Below are 21,318 nucleotides of genomic sequence, written 5' to 3'. Positions count from 1 at the left end.
CTGACCAATGAATAGCCTCCACAAAGGCCAAGTGACATGCAAGGCAAAGGTCCACATTCAGTAGGATGCTTAATTGAGAAAAATATTTTTTTTCCTTGTTGCCAAAAACTGTACCAGTTGTAAGGAAGCCCCCTAGTCAAGCCGTTATACCCTTCTTCTGTTTAAACGGATAGGTCACTCCAAACATTCAAATTATGTTATCATTCACTTTCCTTAAAGGGATAGTTCACCCCAAAATAAAATATTAAAATCTCTCATCATCACCCTCATGCCATCGCACGATGTGTTTGACTGTCTTTCTTCTGCAGAACTCAAAAAGATGTTTAGAAGAATATCTCAGCTCTGTAGGTTCATACAATGCAAGTGAATGGTGACCAAAATTTTGAACCTCAAAAAGGCACATAAAACAGCATGAAAGTAATCCACAAGAATCCATGTCTTCTATTTCACTACAAATTGTCACATCAACAGTCTCCTTGGCAATCATGGTTTCAAGCTTGATTAAACTTCCTATGCGTCAAGCACTAGGAAATGTAATCGAGCTTGAAATCATGATCGTGCCTAGATTGGACTGCTTCAGAAGACATGGATTAAACCACTGGAGTATTATGGATTACTTTTATGCTGCCTTTAGGTGCTTTTTGAAACTTCAAAGTTTTGGTCACCATTCACTTGCATTGTATGAACCTACAGAGATGAAATATTCTTCTAATGTTGTTTGTGTTATGTAGAAGACAGAAACACACATCTGGGATGGCAAGAGGGTGCATGGATGATGAGAGAACTTTCATTTTTGGGTAAATTATTTCTTTAAGTTGTTGTTCCAAACCCGGATGACTTTTCTTTCTTCCGTGGAACACAAAATGAGATTAAGGTAGAATGACAGCCTTAGTTACTGTTACACCTCCTCAGGTGGTCAGGCTCGTATAGGGGGAGGAGGAGGTGTAACTTATGCTGGTTGGTTATAAGACCATATGTTAAGTCAAAGTAGTGGTGGAAGTTCTGGTTTCCAGCCAGAAAGTGTGTGTGTGAATGAATGAAAGGGTCCAACTAAAATTCAGGAGTCTTTCAAAAACAAAATGGGAGACTCTTCAATACAGGGCTTGAGAAGAGCCGAGTGCCAATCACACATTTTACTTAGCAAGAGATCAAACATCTCTCCTCCAGTCACCATCCCACTGAATTCACAACAGAAAATAAAGGAAACAAAACTTCCCAAAATAACAAAAGGCAGGAGCCTTCCGTGTCCCCATGAAAACAAAAACATCTCTTTTTCCCACTTTGTCTAAACCTCTTTTTACACAGACTTACTTATTTTCACAATCCCTTTATAATCTTACGATTTCAGTCAAACTAATACAAACTATTTTCTCCAACACTCAAACTCTCCTTCTTTTCCCTTCCATGAAAAGCCACAAACTGAGGGTTTATACAGGTCCTTCTCAAAAAATTAGCATATTGTGATAAAGTTCATTATTTTCCATAATGTAATGATAAAAATTAAACTTTCATATATTTTAGATTCATTGCACACCAACTGAAATATTTCAGGTCTTTTATTGTTTTAATACTGATGATTTTGGCATACAGCTCATGAAAACCCAAAATTCCTATCTCAAAAAATTAGCATATCATGAAAAGGGTCTCTAAACGAGCTATTAACCTAATCATCTGAATCAACTAATTAACTCTAAACACCTGCAAAAGATTCCTGAGGCTTTTAAAAACTCCCAGCCTGTTTCATTACTCAAAACCGCAATCATGGGTAAGACTGCCGACCTGACTGCTGTCCAGAAGGCCATCATTGACACCCTCAAGCAAGAGGGTAAGACACAGAAAGAAATTTCTGAACAAATAGGCTGTTCCCAGAGTGCTGTATCAAGGCACCTCAGTAGGAAGTCTGTGGGAAGGAAAAAGTGTGGCAAAAAATGCTGCACAACGAGAAGAGGTGACCGGACCGTGAGGAAGATTGTGGAGAAGGACCGATTCCAGACCTTGGGGGACCTGCGGAAGCAGTGGACTGAGTCTGGAGTAGAAACATCCAGAGCCACTGTGCACAGGCACCAGAAACAGCGGCAGAAGCGCCTGACCTGGGCTACAGAGAAGCAGCACTGGACTGTTGCTCAGTGGTCCAAAGTACTTTTTTCGGATGAAAGCAAATTTTGCATGTCATTCGGAAATCAAGGTGCCATAGTCTGGAGGAAGACTGGGGAGAAGGAAATGCCAAAATGCCTGAAGTCCAGTGTCAAGTACCCACAGTCAGTGATGGTCTGGGGTGCCATGTCAGCTGCTGGTGTTGGTCCACTGTGTTTTATCAAGGGCAGGGTCAATGCAGCTAGCTATCAGGAGATTTTGGAGCACTTCATGCTTCCATCTGCTGAAAAGCTTTATGGAGATGAAGATTTCATTTTTCAGCACGACCTGGCACCTGCTCACAGTGCCAAAACCACTGGTAAATGGTTTACTGACCATAGTATTACTGTGCTCAATTGGCCTGCCAACTCTCCTGACCTGAACCCCATAGAGAATCTGTGGGATATTGTGAAGAGAAAGTTGAGAGACGCAAGACCCAACACTCTGGATGAGCTTAAGGCCGCTATCGAAGCATCCTGGGCCTCCATAACACCTCAGCAGTGCCACAGGCTGATTGCCTCCATGCCACGCCGCATTGAAGCAGTCATTTCTGCAAAAGGATTCCCGACCAAGTATTGAGTGCATAACTGAACATAATTATTTGAAGGTTGACTTTTTTTGGTATTAAAAACACTTCTTTTATTGGTCGGATGAAATATGCTAATTTTTTGAGATAGGAATTTTGGGTTTTCATGAGCTGTATGCCAAAATCATCAGTATTAAAACAATAAAAGACCTGAAATATTTCAGTTGGTGTGCAATGAATCTAAAATATATGAAAGTTTAATTTTTATCATGACATTATGGAAAATAATGAACTTTATCACAATATGCTAATTTTTTGAGAAGGACCTGTATAGGCATGCTGGTAACCTCCATCACCTGTGAGTACCAAATGAACCCAACCCCCACAATTCAGCCCAATAGTGGGTTTTACTATCCACACCAGAAGAGGGAGCGAGAGAGAGATTTAAAAAACAAACAAAACAATTACACACGGCACACTATACAGGGATGTAACAGTTACCATTCACTTCTATTGTATGGGAAAAAATAGGCAATGAAAGTAAATGGTGACTGAGGCTAACATACTAATAAACATCTCATTTTGTGTTCCATGGGGTTTGGAAAAACACGAGGGTGAGTAAATGATGACAGAATTTTCATTTTTAGTTGAACTGCCCCTTTAAGTGTAAAGTACACAAATTAAAAAAAGACAACAGCAATGACAAAAACATCTGCTGATCCTTTAAATCAGCTGTAATTCTTGCTCAAAGACGACTGTGCGTTATGGCTTTCAACACTTATATAGTGAACTTCACATTCAGGATTTCAGTGCCATTGTATAGTAACACATACATGCACGCATGCATACACACATTAAAATGACGCAAAGACAACAAACCCTCTCAAACCACATAAATAACATACAAAAAAGGTTAAAAACCCACATATACAGATAAACAAGAAAACAATGAATGAGAGCTGTAGTCAAGGTGAAATACAATATTCCTGACAAAATTAGAAACATGTTCAAATTCTCCCAAACTTCTGTACGAGTCTCAATTAAGAGAATTCACAAGGTGTTCATCACCGTGGTAACCAGAATGGCTATTTAAATCTCACTGTTGGCCAGCACACAGCAGTACATTCCCTACTGCTTTTGAATAAGGGCTCTTATAAATCAACACAACTTGCAATATTCTTTCATAACTCTCATCTTCTCAGACCTACAATATCCTGAATAAAAATATCTATTTCACTGATTAGAGAAAGTAACCTGATAATTATATTCCTAGTATGAATATAAACACATGGTTGAATCTCACAATAAAATTATGTCAAGGTCACATTTCACTTCAAAAATAAAACAGAAATTGATAAATCAAAAATTATTCATATTAAATAAAACAAATATGAATTATGTATAATTATAAATATTATTAATACTACTACTACTACTACTACTACTAATAATAATAATAATACATTATTATTATTATTATTTTGCATAAGACATTTTTTTGCATAAATAATTTAGGGCTATCACATTTTTTTCTTCATTATTCATGCATTATTTAAATGACAAAATACCCCCCACAAATTCGTTTTCATTTTTTTAAATTCCCAAATATATTCTCTTTTATCTCAAAGTTAAAATATTACCCAGACATATTCTTGACAGGTTTCGTGAGATTCACCCCCAAATCCCTACAATCCTTCTCACAGACCATTAATTCAGAAACCTTTGATGGGCAAACAAGACCAGATCAGCAATGATTGTAAATACAGACACATCTGCTGCTGGTCACCACAGAGACACTGAACTGGATTATTATAGCCTAATAAATTAGATTATGCTCTGATTTAGAGAGAGAGAGAGAGCGAGAGAGAGGGAGAGAGAGATCGGGAAGGGGAGAGAGAGAGAAAGAGAGAAAGAGAGAGGGGGGGGGGGAGCTCAGTTTCATGGAAGTTTAATTTGGCAACCTGCAGATGAAGCAGAATGAGGGAAACTTCTGTGCTTTGATGATATCAGCTGCCTCACAGATCTCTCATAGAAAAACACATAATTAAAGTTAATGATGACCATGAAGTGATTTAAAGACAGCACCCTGACAATACAAACACTGATCATGGCAACAGAAAGTCTGGTCACCACATACAGTATGTGTTAAGTCATGTGATTAGTGAGCTATGAACTTTAACCTGTACAGTGCTGCCAAAATAAATGTAATCAAAAAAAAATAATGAAATCAATAATACTCAGAATTCATGCTTTAAAGAAAGGAGAGAAACCAAACCAAACCAAAAAACAAAAGTGAAACGAATGTTACCACCAACATCAGTCATTTTGACCATCAAATATACAATCCCAATAGAACAACAGCAATACTTAGAATCCTGACAGAAGTATTAATCATAATAATAGCAGTAACAATAAGAATAAATTCAATAATTATAATAATATTTTATTACAACATGATCTACTTTGGAGGCAGAGGGCCAGTGACGGGATTGTGGGGAAAAATGGCATTCGTGCAGGTTATAATAGTGGTTATAACATAAGGTTATAATTCTAGATGGGAACCTGAAGTCAATGAATGTTCTCGATGATTGATGCCGTCTTGGCACAAAGGTGATCGGTTGTAAAAGGAGGATGTGTGCGTAGCATGCTCGGTTGCGTCGGAGTCAGAATGGTAGGGGTTGTCTGGATGCGTTATCGAGAGCAGCTCAGCAGGAAGAGTAATGACTGTTGGTTTGCATGCAAGGGAGGACATCTGTGTCCAGAGTTGGAAGGCTGGAGATTTCAGAGCGGTCTTACGCTGGACCCCCGGTGCCGTACTATTAGTCCTCCCTGTCCTTTACCTCCGTAAGGTGCGCTCACATCTAAAACATACATAGCAGGGCCACACTGAAATACAAAAAACACAACTGTTGTTGACAGTGTCACAACATCTCGTCGTAAATAAGTGCAACTCAGCATGTTTAATGCTTTAAAGGGATCCTTAAACGAAAAATGAAAACAAATGAAACAAATCCAGATCCACACCTTCACTGGAGAGGGGCGGCTGGCGCACCAGAGCAGTGAAAGTGAACGTTATGCCATTTGGTGTCACGGCGATGCCACACCCGGGTCTCCTCTGATTGGCTGCTGCGCGGCCGGCCCTGCGCATCCACGAACTGGGTGAGGCGTATGTATGCGATGCAGGCGGCATCTTCTCCGATAAGGTGCACGTGAGGGTTCAGGATGGTGGTGTGGATGGGCTTACTGTTCTTTGCAAGCACTGTAAAGAAGCATACATGTACGGAAAAAGCTGGCACTGGCATTTTGAGTGATGTCAAGCCCCTTAGATTAGACAGGAATGATTCGGTGTCTACTGGTTATAGCCATTGCTGCTTGAACACACTTACAGTTTTCAAAGTAGAATCGATGGAAGTCCATTCCCTCAACCAAGTTCCCCAAAGCCTCGGGTTCAAAGGAGGTCAGTCCAGGGTCACAGATTTTCCTGTAACAATAAGCACGTTTGTTTGATGTTGGTTGCCATGATTGAATGTAGGCAGTGTTCAGTTTTTTATTTTAGACTTCATTTTTGTCTTTTTATAAAAAAGTCAATTAGTCCGTTTTACTCTAACTGAAATAGCATATAATTTTAGTCAGCAAAACGAACATTTTAATTGAAAATAATGTTAAAAAAGGCACAAACTTGATAGAAAATTATTTCGCTTCATTGTCTGTGCAGATGAACTGTAAGTTGTTATATTAAGTTTATGCTGTGGATATAGCTGATTAATCTCTTTCTCACATGTACAGAATATAGCTCTGTAGGTCCACTGAATGCAAGTGAACGATGACCAAAAATTTAAAGCTGCAATATTCACATAAAAGCAGCATAAAAGTCATCCACACCACACCAGTGGTTAAATTCATGTCTTCTGAAGTGATAAGATAGATGCACATTCTTTGTGCATATCGCCACCTACTAGGCAGGGAGGAGAATTTTTGTAAAAAAGGACTTGATCTGTTTCTTACCCACACCTATCATATCACTTGCATTGAACGGACCAACAGAGTTGAGATATTGTTCTAAAAATCTTTCTTTGTGTTCCGCAGAAGAAAGAAAGTCATACACATCTGGGATGGCATGAGGGTGAGTAAATGATGTGAGAATTTAAATTTTTGGGTGTACTGTTCCTTTAAAATAAATATATAAATAGTGTTTGTGCACTGTTAATATCTTGCAGTATTTGTTTCTCGTCATAATTTGTTTTTGTGTTTTATCGTTGACAAAATAAATAAATAAAAAACTCCAACAATGAACATTTTTATCAGTAAGTTTGTTGACGAGATCAACACCGAATGTAGGCCATATTTATAAGAAAGCAGACAGTGACTTACGCATAGGCCTCAAAGTCCCCATTGTTGATGGCTTCTATCAGCTGTTCCGTGATCTTGATGATTTCCTGCTTGCGTGCTGTATGGAAAACACCAACACACACAATACACCAACACACACAAACACACACAATTCAAGATGAATAATTCCACCTCGGTCTCACCATTTATCTCAAACCAAAATTTAAAACAACTTTTAACAAATAGTTCATCCAAAAGGTAAAATTCTCTTATCATTTACTCCCCGTTCCATGGAACACAAAATGGAAAATTTTAAAAGGATTTTATGAACTCTTCCCAAAAGACCTTCTTCACGCTAGCGCCATCTTTGATTTTTAATAAGAATGACAATGAGGCTGTGAGGGACAGACATACCATCTCTTCAATGGCACATACGGACGTGTGGAGTGGAGGAGTGTGGCACAGAGGATGGTAGGGCCGGGTCATGATGTGGGCGGCTGTGGCTCAGGTGTTAGAGCAGGTTGGCTGTTAATCGCAGGGTTGGCGGTTTGATTCCCGGCCCACATGACTCCACATGCCGAAGTGCCTTGGGCAAGACACTGAACCCCAAGTTGTTCCCAAAGGCACGCTAGCGCCTTGCATGGCAGCTCTGCCGCCATTGGTGTATGAGTGTGTGTGAATTGGTGAATGGGACACAGTGTAAAGCACTTTGGTAACCTCTAAGGTTAATAAACAGGGCTATATAAGTGCAGACCATTTAACATTTTACCATGATGCTGCACACCTGGCCCCTAATCAGGCTAATTAGCCCTCGAGAGGGATAAAGACGACTGGAGGTGGCAGATAGAGAGAGAGAGAGAGAGAGAGAGAGAGAGAGAGAGAGAGAGATACGGGCAGCTGCCCTGCATGTGTTTATATTTGTGTCATTTTGTTCTATTAAAAGATTATTTATATTGTCAAGCCGGTTCTCGCCTCCTCCTTTCCACTGAACTTTGTTACAGTCACCAAGACAAATTCTTTGTATGTGTAAGCATATTTGGCAATAAAGCTCATTCTGATTCTCTATAAATCTATCCCTCACAGCCTCATTGTCATTCCCATTAAAAATCAAAGATATAAGGTATACAAGTGAATAAGGTCTCATTCAATGAAAAGAGCAGCGACTGGAACTGTCAAGTTCCAAAATAAGTTCCAAAAATAAATAAAATGACAGTACAAAGTAGGCCGTACTACAATATGGCGCATGCGCTATAATCCAAGTCAACAAATTTGCTTTATTCTGCTATAGTTCTTACATCTCATTTGTGCATACACTAAGGTTGACAATTTAACGTGTTAATTTAGTGCAATTAATAATTAAAACCATTATGCATTTAAAACCCTATCTTGTGTCGAGATATTGTAACATATGCGAGATATATGAAACATAGGCAGAGGTCAGCGAGGGCACATGACCTAAGGTTTAAGACACTAGCTCAGCTGTGGACTTACCTGGTTTCTCAGTCATAGTCTTCAGTCTAGACCTTCATCCATTCTTCCCAAAATCTCTGACTAAACTGAATTTGTATCTCTCTCTTCTGATTCAATTTGTACCTTCACCTGCCTACTTGTAAATGCACATATGCTCACAAAAACTAATTCTTTATCTAATCTCCATGCAGCTGGAGTATGTGACATTTAACAATGCATTAAGTCTGAATGAACTGCCGCTGCAATTTCCGCAACTTTCCTCTATCTTGTCTTCTTCCGTCTTTTCCCTGTTAACTGCATGGAGCTGCTGAGTTGTTGGAGCTATTTCTGCCTCCTCAGATAAGGCTTACTCCCTGTTTCTTTCTCTCACTCTCGCTCTCCCTCCCTTCACAGCTTCCTGCTCCAATTTAGAGGAGCTTAGTGGCCTTAACACGTCCTTCAGGTTCTCCTTGTCAATGTGACACCACAGGCCTGATCAAGTAACTCTGACTGTGGTATCAGCTGCGATAAACCTGACACACTTCCTCCTGCAACTTCACTGTTAACCAACAGATATGTATAGATGTACGACCAGTGAAGTATGCCAGTGCATGTTCTATCAGGGAACCACAAAACATGGTCATGCTGTGCTCTTAACTGGAAAAACACAGTTTCTGCTGATATTTTTGAGTGTCATGTGTTGGTACAGTTGGCTGATGAGAATATACCAAGAAAATGCTTTGAGGGAAGATTCAGCCTCAGACGGCACACCCACAGACTGTTAAAGCCAACATGAAATGCCGTTCACAACCCATCTTACTTCCATTTTATATGAAGTTTCAGATTTACCCGCTTCTATACGTCAAGTAGAAAATGGAAAACGTGGTTGGTTAATTTACATGCCAGTCAAATGGCCCCTTACTATCAAAGTAGGCAGTCCTTGGCAAGATTTGTAAGTTGTAATGTGGACCAGACTTTGTGGAAAGTTGAAATTCTCACACACACACACACACACACACACACACACACACACACACACACACACACACACACACACACACACACACACTCAACAGGCTGTACTCACTCTGCACAGAAACAGAGGGACTGGAGGGAGGTGGGGTTGGGGGGGAGGAGTGCTGGGGAGGGGGGGCAGAATTTCGAAAGGTTGTCGTCTCAGCCTGAGGTTGCGGGGCGGGTACGCGGCCCACACTGCTCACCAGATCTGTGAACCGGGCTACGCGGATCAGGTAAGTGAGGATTATGCCATCATGAATGAGACAAAGAAATGGAGAACATGTAAAGAGATAAACAGAAAACTGATGACAACAACATCAGACAAATGACAATGAAATAACAAGATGCAGGGGAAAGTTGTGTCTGACCAGAGGGGATCTGCATCAATAACAAGAGGACATGATAAAGGCTTGGGCCAATAGACAGTGCATGAGCAGGGTCCAAAATTAGCACTCGCCAAATGCCAGTAAAAATTAGTAATTGGATTTGGTAAGCAGTGTTGGGGAGTAACTAGCTAAAAATAGCAAAGCTTGATTAAATTTTTCAGTTGTGATACAGTAGTTTGGCTATGATCAAAACAGTGTAGTTTTTCCAGTAACAAGCTATATTTTCCAACGAGTAGTGCCCTAGCATCACAAAACACTACATTTGTCACATTGTGTTGCAAATGTGGTAATGGAGCCAAAGTAGTAATCAAATGCGCTCACCTAAGCCGTTCTCTCTCTCACTCGTAATAATTTAAGTGAATCGGTTCCTTCGTGCCGTTCATGCTAATGAACCGGTTAAAATAAACGATATGAAAACAATGCTCATTTTATCTTATCACGGCCCATTCGGCCCGTTTCGCAGACGGCCCTCTCGTTTCTCCCAATGGCCAGTCTGCCCCTGATCGGCCCCAAAGTGCGTCGGCCCACTGGGAAAATGCCCATATGCCAGATTACCAGTCCAGCCCTGATCATAACATTAACCTTATAAAATCAGTTTTATTTTAGATGGAAAGGATCCCCTAATGGGGGCTGCCATGTTAGAATGACATGATCAGCCGAATACTACATGTGTAATTTCAGTAACTGCCCTGTTATTGGATATTTTCACTCTTGGATTAATTGAATCATGGCTCACTGTGAAAATTGAATTTGTACAATGGCCTCTTTAACTGAAAACATAAATTCATACACAATTTTGAATGAAGCTGCATCAAAACAAAACAAAAAATTCTTAAAAAAATGCATGTAACCAAGTGAACCTAATTTAATGAGTTGTTTCAATTAAAAAAAAAAATGACTTTAATCCATTTCTGGTTGGACAACATGAATATTTTTGGTTTGTTAAACTGAAATTGGGTAGGGGATTTCTAGTTCCCAGCATACTTGACATGGGACTCGATAGGGAGAGTAAATTAAGTTAAAATTAAGTGTTATTTTGTGTTTTTGTGCAAGGTGAAGATAAAGGGGGATACTTGATAATGTATGTTTTGTTATAATGAGATTTAGAAGAATTTCTGTTATACTGGAGTTTTGGGGTTTACCATTACTGTGACGAGTGAAGCTTGTGTATTTCCAAGCTAAAAGCTTGAAGCTTCTCATAACTGAAGTAGTTGACTTCAGTCAAGCTGCTCTTTAAAAAAAGTAGTTAGCTACACTACAAGCTATTAACAAAAGGGAGCTTGCTACATTGAAGCTAGACAGATATACGACAGTTGGATGATTTTATAAATTCCTCAATCAGACGTTCAGAAGTGTTATGTTGCGTTGATAATTAGGATGACCACGATTTTACTACATTGACCATAGTGTAACCATAGTGAAACCATTGTAACCACAAAATTAACCATGGTTACTATAGTCATGGTCACTTTAATATTACTTTAGAAAACCATGGTTCATTTTCATAAGGGTTACACAAATTGGGTGACATTAACAGTAACATTAACATTATACATGACAGTAACATTAAATTGAGCACAAATGTATACTTAATATACACTAATAAAACTAGAAAAAAACTATTTTAAATAGTCAAAATACTGATAAACAACAAAAGTTAACTTAAGTGCACCTTTAAAGTGACTTGGCCTTCTTCTACGATTGCGTAACCTTGGACGCCTTCACTCAAAAACAAAAAAATAAAAAATAAACTCTTTGGCTGAAGTTGATTCAATTGATTAGAGTGGTTCAATGTGTTTGAAATGAGTTTTCTTAACTTATAATTACTATGTAACTTAACTCAAATACTTTGGAGGGAACCTAATTGAATGTAAACCCAACAAAATGAGATATGTCAAAGTAACTGTCCGATTCATCTCTTTTATTCCTTTATGTACTAGCTAGTGACATTGAATGTGAGCATCCTAAATGCTTGAGTAATGCACTAAGTAGTGAAGCTTATTGACTATGCTATGGTTAGCACAGCAACTGCTCAATGAAGAGAGCAATAAATATCACGTATCTCATTTACCTGTTCTCATCCTAACTGCAGTTTCAAAATAGCTCCCCCAATACTGACATCAACCAGCGCAATTTCACCGTTGACTTCTGAATTCCAAACACACCCTAAATGGTCATTTTAAATGTAGTTGTTACTCACAAAATGTTGGAGAGAGATAAAAACAGTCTACTAGAGAACAACTTTACCAACAACTTTTACCTCTTTTTACCTCTTTCCAACCAAAACCAAAAGTCTAGCAAGGAAGACACATTTTTTAAATCGTAAGTACTTTAAAATTTGAGAAAAATTCACGAGGAGTTTTGATGTTTTGAGAGAATGTTTAGTACAAGTCCTCTGCTGTTTGTTGCAAATGTACAAGTGAAAAACAGCTAAATAATGAAAACTGTAATTTGATTGATAGAGTTTAACCCTTCCATTGTCTTGCAGAACTTTGCAAACCCTTTTATAAAGGAGTCAAAATAACCACCAAAAAAAAAAAAGAAGAAAAAAAAGGTTAAGATACAAAAGATTTATGGCTGTTAATTTTTCCACTAGCCACTGGTGAGTGAGGCAAAAAGTTAAATTTGGACCCTGTGCACAAACGTCTGCAGGGGGCACTGTACTCACTTTGTATGACAGGGGTGTGTGGAGGAGAGGGGGTGGAGAGGGCAGCTGCTTCTCTTTCAGGCATGGCTGAAGGCCCCGAGCCCCTGCGTGCACAGCCCAGGATGTCACTCAGCTTGGTGGCTGGATACACATGGGGGAAGGGGTAATGATGACCAATGGTAAGAGGGAACATGATGGTGAAGATTCCAATGAAAATGCATTTCAAGTGGAGAGATGATGGCTTTGCATGCAGGTAAGGTGCTTGAATGCATGCCACTCCAATTTCTGCCATAGAGGGGCAGCACATACAACAGCAGGGAGTGTATCACCATTAGACTACTAGAGCATGAAGGAAAGATTTAGATTCCAAATAGATAGTCTATGCTCTTTGAATGGCATGGTGATGAAATCCCCTTACTGCTACACTTAAAGGTGCAGTATGTACGATTCAGAAACCCTTGTTATTAATGACACCTGTGGCCGTTAAGTGAACTGCAGCCAGCTGCCTGTTGCTCGTGCTCGTGCACACACTCCATAGGGACACGAGCATCAGCCAAAACAATGATGTAATGTACAAAGAGACTGAACGTGATTCACTGGCATCATGCTGACCGAACTATACCAGACAGTTTACTGTTGCGCTGCACTGTTGCACTATTGTATGTCATATGTTGTACCACGAATAAGAAACCAGCGTATTTGCTTGAATTTATCCTGTATACCTGAGTTTTATATAAAGAGAAGATCGTTGAAATTATTTGAAAGTTACGAAGCAAGGTAGCATCAGCGTTAGCAGGCAAGATCAAGTTAGCTAAAATTACACAGATCAATCCTTATTGCACTATATTTCACATGTTATGTAAGCTTACCTGTCCAATAAGAAGAATGCCAATTCAGCGTCGGTTTTGCTCCCCAAAACCGAACGGAGGTCCCTCCAGGAACCAAATGCACTGCCGATGTTCATTCTAGTTTTTGCTCGACCACGATCACGTTCCCGCGACGCCAGACAGGATTGAGTAGATACATTTGAGTTTTTTTTTTTTTTTTGGGAGCCGGACGTTTTTTGGATTCCATCTCTAAGATAATGTTAACTAGTGTTGAAGACTGTCTGTTGACGCTGTTGAATAGCGAAAGAGAAGCTATTACTGAGGCAATGCTCTCGGGAGCGCGCATAAACGTCACATCACAACGACCCTCTCCATTCGCATGAAAATCAGTCAACAGGATTTAATAGGCAACCTAGGAAGTCAGGGAAGGGCTAAATTAAATTGCGTTACAAGCTGTTCACGCATTGGCAAAAAAAAGGCAAATATTACATGAAAATTAGTACATATTGCACCTTTAATTAAATCCATATCGATTGAAATAATTGGTCTTGCAATTACCAATTGTGAGCTTTAACAACTACACCATGCCATTAATTAAGTATAGGAAACAAACAGCACCTGATGGAGTGACATTCACAGGGGTTTGTTGAAGTTAATATGGGCTGATAGATGCTGTACAAACCAGACAGGCCAAACCAAACAAGTGGAGATAATTCTTAGACTTACAGAAGATGGCGGGGGCGGAGCCCGGAGGTGATTGGCTGACTTCAGAGGGGGCTTTTATTGAACCACTATCTAGGCTTTTACCTGATGAATGGGAAGGAGAAGTTGGGGAGAATTTGAAAAGATAAAACTGAGAAACGAGGGCAGAAAACAGATATCAGAGGTGGGCGTTGGGGAGAGGAAAAATAGAACGGCCATGCTATTTAATGATATGACTGCAACCTTTTATAAAGGTCAAGCAATTTACAGGAAGTGCAATAATTAGCCCCGGCCACTTTTGTTACACCACCAATCAGAATATAACATACTACACAATGAACAAAATCGTGCAAGGTGAACTTACATTTACTCATGTGGATTAAACACACTCACGTGCATACACGCACACAACCCTAGCCCACATATCTCACATTTCTCGTTCCAAGAGATAAAAATAAATTCAAGGTGGCCTCACAGCGTTCCCAAATGTGTCTCCCAGAAGAGCTGCATCTCAGAGAGTAGGATTAAGAGAACACTTCTTCTGGAACTTACGAACTCAGAGGGACTCTTGATATCTTGAAGGCTTTTCGTTCAGTTTGAACCTCAGGGTTATGTCGTAACAATGATACAATGAGGACGAAACTCTATCAAAGTTTGTTCAAATCTAAAATGAAACATGTTTGACTTGTTTTGTTTTCCATCTGAACAATGAAATAAAATGGTATTAAAAAAATGTGCACCATCTGCCTTCAATAGAGTGCAACAGTCTGGTTCCAGAAGAATCCCCCAAAAAATCCCACAGGGGACTTGATCTTATAAACCTTTAAAGACAGACCTACCGTAAGCTCCAAGGTTGTTCATCGATGGTAAATGCTTCTGTTAAAGCCATCAGTCTGCATTACTTCAACTTCATTTAAAAAAATCGTGTTTAGTTGTGCTGAAAAACTACACTACTCATGATCCTGTTGAGAAAGATCCACCATTCAGAGTATCTGGCAAGCAAAGTGTGTCCAAAGAGCTCTGCAGAGACCACCCACTCACAAATTACCTCCATATACTGTTTGAATGTTTTGCAATAAACGTTTTAATATAATTATAATCAACAGCTTTAAATCATTAGTTTTACATTTCCCCATCACGTCATTCACATTGCTTTATGGGTGTCATGATCCCTGTTGTCTTTTGTTTTTGTGCCATTATGTTGGAATTCTTATTTAGTTTCCTGTGTTAGTTTTGCAGTCCTTGTAGTTTAATCCTTGATTGATTCTCCCTGATTGTTTCCCCAGGTGTTCCTTGTTTTCCCTTGTGTATTTAAGCCATTGTTTTCCCTGTTTCCTTTGTCAGTTCTTGCACAGATCTGTGATGAGGCAGGCAAGGAATGAGGATCTACACGCAGCTTTATTAAACTGAAAAATAAACAAGCTAACACAGAATAAAAGGAAACGCAAAACACGGGGAACCTAGCACAGAGCATAGCCAAAGCATGCAAAAACTGACAAAGGAAACAGGGAAAACAAGGGCTTAAATACACAAGAGACATTTTTTGTTGGAGGAAAACACTGTTCTAGAGTGGATGAAAGGCATAAACTTAGCGAAATGAATGCATTTTCAAATGAAAATGAGTTAGTTTGGACGTGGCCCAAGACACCTGCTTATCAGTACAGATATTTCGATATTTCCAATAACGAATATTGCCCACTGATAGCGTTGTGTGCCCACATTGTGTGTGTTTTGTTTTAGCACCCGATTCAGCATCTAAGCATTATCCGGTTGTAGAGCGGAGGAGGGCGGGGCCGGGCTTGAACAACGCACGCCTGGTCCCCAATCAGCCTGATGGGGGCGCGCGAGGGATAAAGGGGGACGGTGACAACGGTTCGAGAGAAAGACACAAACATAAACACAAAAGCAGCTCCATGTCATTCTCTCTCTCTCTCAAACCGTTGTCACCGGCCACCTTTATCCATCACACGCCCCCATCAGGCTGATTGGGGACCAGGCATGCGTTGTTCCAGCCAAGCCCCGCCATCCTCCGCTTTACACCGGTGCTTCTGGCAGACAGACAATTTTGCAACAAATTAACTTTGCAGCAAATAAACAGTTTTGCAGAATGCCACTCGCCTTTGACATCTTCATCCTCAATTGTGGTGTTGCTGCTGTCCGAAGATTCCTGTGGAACAGACAAATACAATCACTCACTGATCTCAAATCTTTGTTCACACATATACACCAAATAACAAAACAAGTGCGACCGTCACAGACTAACTGCGATAAAGCACAACCAATATCAACACTGAAATGAATGAGATAATCATCATCACCACTAATGAAGAACATAATTCACTTCTAGTGAAAGACAATGTCAATAGTAGTGTACAAAAGTGGTTCTCAACGAGGACAGCAAAGAAAATACAATGCTGAATGCAAATAATAAAATGCAACTAACAATAGATCTTGCTCAGTTGGTATATCAAAAGGAATAGGCTAATAAACATTTAAGGAGGAGGAGAAAAGACTTCCAAGTTCTTTTGTTGGTGACGACAATGTCTGTGCATCCAACCAAGCGCTAAACCATGGTATTTTGTCATATTACTTAGTAATATGCATCATATTGACACAATGTTTGGTGCATAGTTTGTTCTGTGTGTCAGCCAACTGAAGCACACTTGTGCTGTTGTTTACGGATTTTCGGTCAATAGGAAAATGGTCAATTTTCCTATTCAGCCTATTTTGGTTAATAATTTTTCAGACGGTTGGGCCTATGCAATTCATGGTAATATTAACATATTTAATTTTTTATTTTACGACAATTAAATAATGTTGGTACTGTGATGGGTCACCACCTGTGATCCAATGTAAAATCTGGGTCCTGAAGCAAAACCAGTTGAGAACCACAGATATAAATGGTTTGATATATTTGGATCCTTCCTAGCCATACTGTATATGTAGGTTTAATCTCAGGCTGGTTCACCCATCAGCCTCCCAGCTACATTTAATATTGCTCCTCTCTGCGCTGTTGTGCATCTCCACTTGAGTCTCCCAGATAGCAGCATTGAGTACACAGCTGCAGCCACTTTGAACCCTCCCGTCTGCATATGCATGTAACCACCCACACACAGTAAATGCATTTAATAGCTTGCATTTAACTTCTGACATCTAATAAATGAAGAAGCTTTAGGAGTGAACACCCTCTGGTGATATGGGTCCCAAAGGAGGGGGAATCCATTGAATCCGGTCTGCGTAGTGTCCCAAACCAACTCCTCTCGCAAAATACTACAGTATCTCTTATTGATAAAAAGTGGCAAAAATAAATGTCAACTGCATCCTTAACCCTATAATGCTGTGTGTATCAAATATGATACACAACGTTTGACAGCTCCTTTTTCACTCTCTGTTCAAGCTGAAAAGCCAATAAACATATGGTATGTTTCACTTGTTTATGGCACCATCTAGTGGTTATTTGTGAAAAAAAAAAATTTCAATATTTGTTTCGATCTATTTAAAATGGTGGCGGACTTATGCGAAAAGTTAATCTTATGTTGGGATAAATGACAGCTTATTTTAATAAATTAAAAGTAATAGTAATAATTACATTGTTACTGATATTTTAAATGAATATTTGCTGAATATAAGCAACTTGTGCTTGTTTAAAAGTTTGTATATTATTTTATTGAAAAAGCCAGTTGAAATGATCAAATATGATACAACAGGCTTTTGAGGTATTTCTCAATCACCATTACATTACATTCATGGCCACCAAAAAAAATAAATAAAATACAATTACAGAGCTTTGAAAATTCAGACATATACTTTTTATATTTAGATATATTTAAAGCGTGAACTAATTTCTGTGTATTTTTATATATGCACCCTGCTTTGTCCTTATAAAGATCTCATTATTTTACATTACAAGCTATGATGATGTCATCCCACCATAAGTTCCTGAGACCCAGCAAAAAAGGTTTCACAATTTCCTTTTTTATGTCAATAGTATGTTTTGTGCATAAAATACATTAGATAAAAATTGTTTATTGTAAAAAAAAAAAGATTTTATCCATATTGTATTTGATGTGCTGAAATGAATTGAAATACAATTCAATCCATATTAATAGACCAAGCAGAGGATGTTGTTATGGTTATTGGTATCTCTGAAAAGCCCAGGGAGTTCTCTGATAATACCCCAAAATCTACCACTGTAGCATGTATGGGCTAATATAAACTTAAATAACAAATCTCCTTGCTGAGCCTCTGGAGGATAATGACCTTTAAATCCTACTGTATAAAATATGATACATTACAATGTATTTTTATAGTTTGTCTAGTGGTACAAAAAACAACATTTGTATTTTCTGGCGATTCTTTCATATGCCAGGTTTTAAAGGGTTAAAGTCAACATGAAATCAAAATGCACTCTAATCTTTCATGAAAATGTTGTTGGCTCCGCCCCCGAAACACTGTCTTTTTAGATGACATCACTAAGTAATCTTATTTTTTTTTATGCCCTCCCCTTTCAACATCTGGCTCAATTTTCAACCTGGTCTCGTAGAATCACGTTAATATACTTAACTTTATGCCAAATTATTTTTAGGTGGCTCATTGAATGCATTGGGGCAGTTTCCCGGTGAAATAAACACTGAAGGCACTACAACAACAAATACTTACATTTTCATCCACACCAATCATGAGTAAAACGGTAGATTATCGGTTTATAAACACGTACTTTTCACTCTGTTCCTCACGCAATGCTTTCTTCTGACATATAAACACTTTTACTAAAGCGCATGACTTTTAAGGTGACACATTTTAACATTTGGATTACATAATAAACTCCATTTATAAGCTTAAGTCATCAGAACTGACTTGCGATGCATTTACGATGCAAAGCACCGGAGTCCTAATGAGATCACGAATCGACACATGAGCCGAACGTGCCATAGAAGCACCACAAAATGACATGCATGCTTATGTATATCCAGTAAATCCATTTATGACACTATCGCAGTGGTGTAACTTGGATCTCGTGGACCCCAGTGAAAAGAAACTGTCGGGCCCCTTCCTTGTGGGGCATCGTCGTTTTTCATCACCCCTCGGGCCCCTGATCATTTTTATGGTTTCATTTGGTCAACTGTTGCGGGCCCCCTCTAATCCTGGTCTTTAGGGCAGATGCACAAATTTCCCTCCCTGTAGTTACACCCCTGCACTAATGGTTAGGTTTAGGTTTAAGGTTTAGGGAAAGAGGTAAGTTTTGTTTATTTAAAACTCAGAGTGAAAATTAAACATAATTTTAGCACCACACATTGGACATTTAACCATTGTACTGCCGCAATACGTGTAATGAACCAGGTAATATTATTTTGCAAAAATGTTGACACAAGTCACATAATTTTTATGAGATCAGGCTGTCGATTTTGGAACGGAACACCCTCTTTTCATGATTCAATCAATTACGATGGATAAAATCCAGTGCCACACCACAATTTATCCTTGTTGAACGTCCCGATTCACTCAAAAACACGTCAAATTACAGAAATAAAATTTCATGTTTCATGTTGTCTTTACTTTCTGCACTAAACTTGTGCATGTTTACTTTATGCTAAGATGTAATTTACTTCCTTGTGCCAACTCATTAATTATAACGATCCTGGCAATGTTTCATTGCTTTGATTGGAACAATTAACATTGAACATTAAACTAGATGCTATACTCTTGCTAACACACTGCAAGTACGACAAGCTCTTTTCTCATACAGAAGCAGTCACAAATCCAAAACAATCTCGCCTCCATCACACAACACAGGAACTGGCAACAGAAGCAGAGAACAGGAGAGAGGTGGAGGATGAAAGAAAGGATGGGGAGGAGGGAAGAGGGGGTGGGGAAGGATATACCTTGATCCCATCCACTGGATTATGGATAACAGTGGTCTGAGGCTCCTAAAGTGAGAGGGAGAAAGAAGAAGAAAAGGAGAAAGCGAGAGAAAAGAGGAGCAAAATGACATGGAGTTGAGATATGGCAAGAATAAAACAAGATTGTGTTAGCAGAACAAGAAACGGAGAGAGATGGAGTTAAAGAGGAAGTTGATGAGGTTATTAGTTGGAGGTGGCTCTCTGGTTAAAGGCAGAGGACAGCCGAAGCTCAAAAGCCAAAGATCTGAAGCCAGTCCAGAGATGTGATTGCATCTAATTCCAGTGTAAAACACTGTAGAGCTGATGAGAAGTTCATGAAATGTACAACTTTGAACATTTTTGTATATTCAGTTCAGCAAACAAAAAAACAAAGCAAAAAAAAAAGAAAAAAAAAAGATCTGTCATCATTTATTCACCCTCTTGTTGTTCCAAACCCATTCTTTTATTTCCTGGACCACAACAGGTCAATGTCAGTTTCAGTCACCATTCACTTTCATTGTATGGAAAAAAGATGCAATGAAAGTGAATGGTGACTGAGACTAACATTCTGCTTAACAGCTGCTTTTGAGTTCCACAGAGGAAAGAAAGACATACAGGTTTGGACATGACAGTGAGCAAATTATGACAGAATTTCATTTTTGACAGAACTAACACTTAAATGCTAAGTGTATAAATCGCAATAGATAGTAAAACACTGTTTTCTGTTGTAATTCAGGGTAAAACAAACTTTAGAATCTACGTAATTGGTCTCAAAATATAAGTATAAACTATATCTCATGAGAAGGGCTGGTATTTCTTGAATTTAAAGTGATAGTTCACCCAAAAATGAAAACTCTCTGATCATTTACTCACCCCCATGCCTTCCTAGATGTGTAAGACTTTCTTTCTACTGCTGAACACAAACAAAGATTTTTAAAAGAGTATATCAGCTCTGTAGGTCCATACAATGCAAGTAAATGGTGACTAGAAAACAGAATTTCCAGAAAGGACATAAAGGTAGCATTAAAGTAATCCATATGACTCCAGTGGATAAATCCATGTCTTTGGAAGCCATATGATAGATGTGGGTGAGAAAAAGATCTATATTTAAGTCCTTTTTTTACTATAAATCTCCACCTTTGACCAGCCCTAACCAGTAGATGGCTGAATGTGAAAGTAAAAGTGTAGATTTATAGAAAAAAAACCTGTAATAACTCAAATATTCTCACCCACACCTATCATGTATCTTCTGAAGCCATGGATTAAACCACTGGCGTCGTATGGATTACTTTTATGCTGCCTTTACTGTTTGTCCTTTTTGACCTTCTGAGTTTTGGTCACCATTCACTTGCATTGTATGGACCAACAGAGCTGAGATATTCTTCTACAAATCTTCATTTGTGTTCTGTAGAAGAAAGAAAGT

General features: G+C 38.9%; 1 protein-coding gene across 3 annotated transcripts in view; it reads right to left on the bottom strand.

The window, feature by feature from the left end:
* Positions 1–2,961: 2,961 nt before the first annotated feature.
* LOC127635639 (calcium/calmodulin-dependent protein kinase type II subunit gamma-like) overlaps positions 2,962–21,318 on the bottom strand; it is a 76,626-nt gene continuing 58,269 nt past the window's right edge. For all 3 annotated transcript variants that reach the window (XM_052115804.1, XM_052115806.1, XM_052115807.1), the window contains 9 exons: positions 19,899–19,943; positions 16,135–16,183; positions 14,041–14,121; positions 12,509–12,628; positions 9,525–9,674; positions 7,031–7,106; positions 6,046–6,140; positions 5,684–5,918; positions 2,962–5,545 (listed from right to left, as the gene is read on the bottom strand). In XM_052115804.1, the coding sequence (XP_051971764.1) occupies positions 5,686–5,918; positions 6,046–6,140; positions 7,031–7,106; positions 9,525–9,674; positions 12,509–12,628; positions 14,041–14,121; positions 16,135–16,183; positions 19,899–19,943 (849 nt within the window). In that variant the 3' untranslated portion in view covers positions 2,962–5,545; positions 5,684–5,685. The remainder of the gene's footprint in view (positions 5,546–5,683; positions 5,919–6,045; positions 6,141–7,030; positions 7,107–9,524; positions 9,675–12,508; positions 12,629–14,040; positions 14,122–16,134; positions 16,184–19,898; positions 19,944–21,318) is intronic.

The sequence above is a fragment of the Xyrauchen texanus genome, chromosome 43 (assembly GCF_025860055.1).
Source record: "Xyrauchen texanus isolate HMW12.3.18 chromosome 43, RBS_HiC_50CHRs, whole genome shotgun sequence".
Taxonomy (NCBI): domain Eukaryota; kingdom Metazoa; phylum Chordata; class Actinopteri; order Cypriniformes; family Catostomidae; genus Xyrauchen; species Xyrauchen texanus.
The sequence above is the reverse complement of the archived record's forward strand: the minus strand, read 5'-3'. Positions and strand labels throughout refer to the sequence as shown.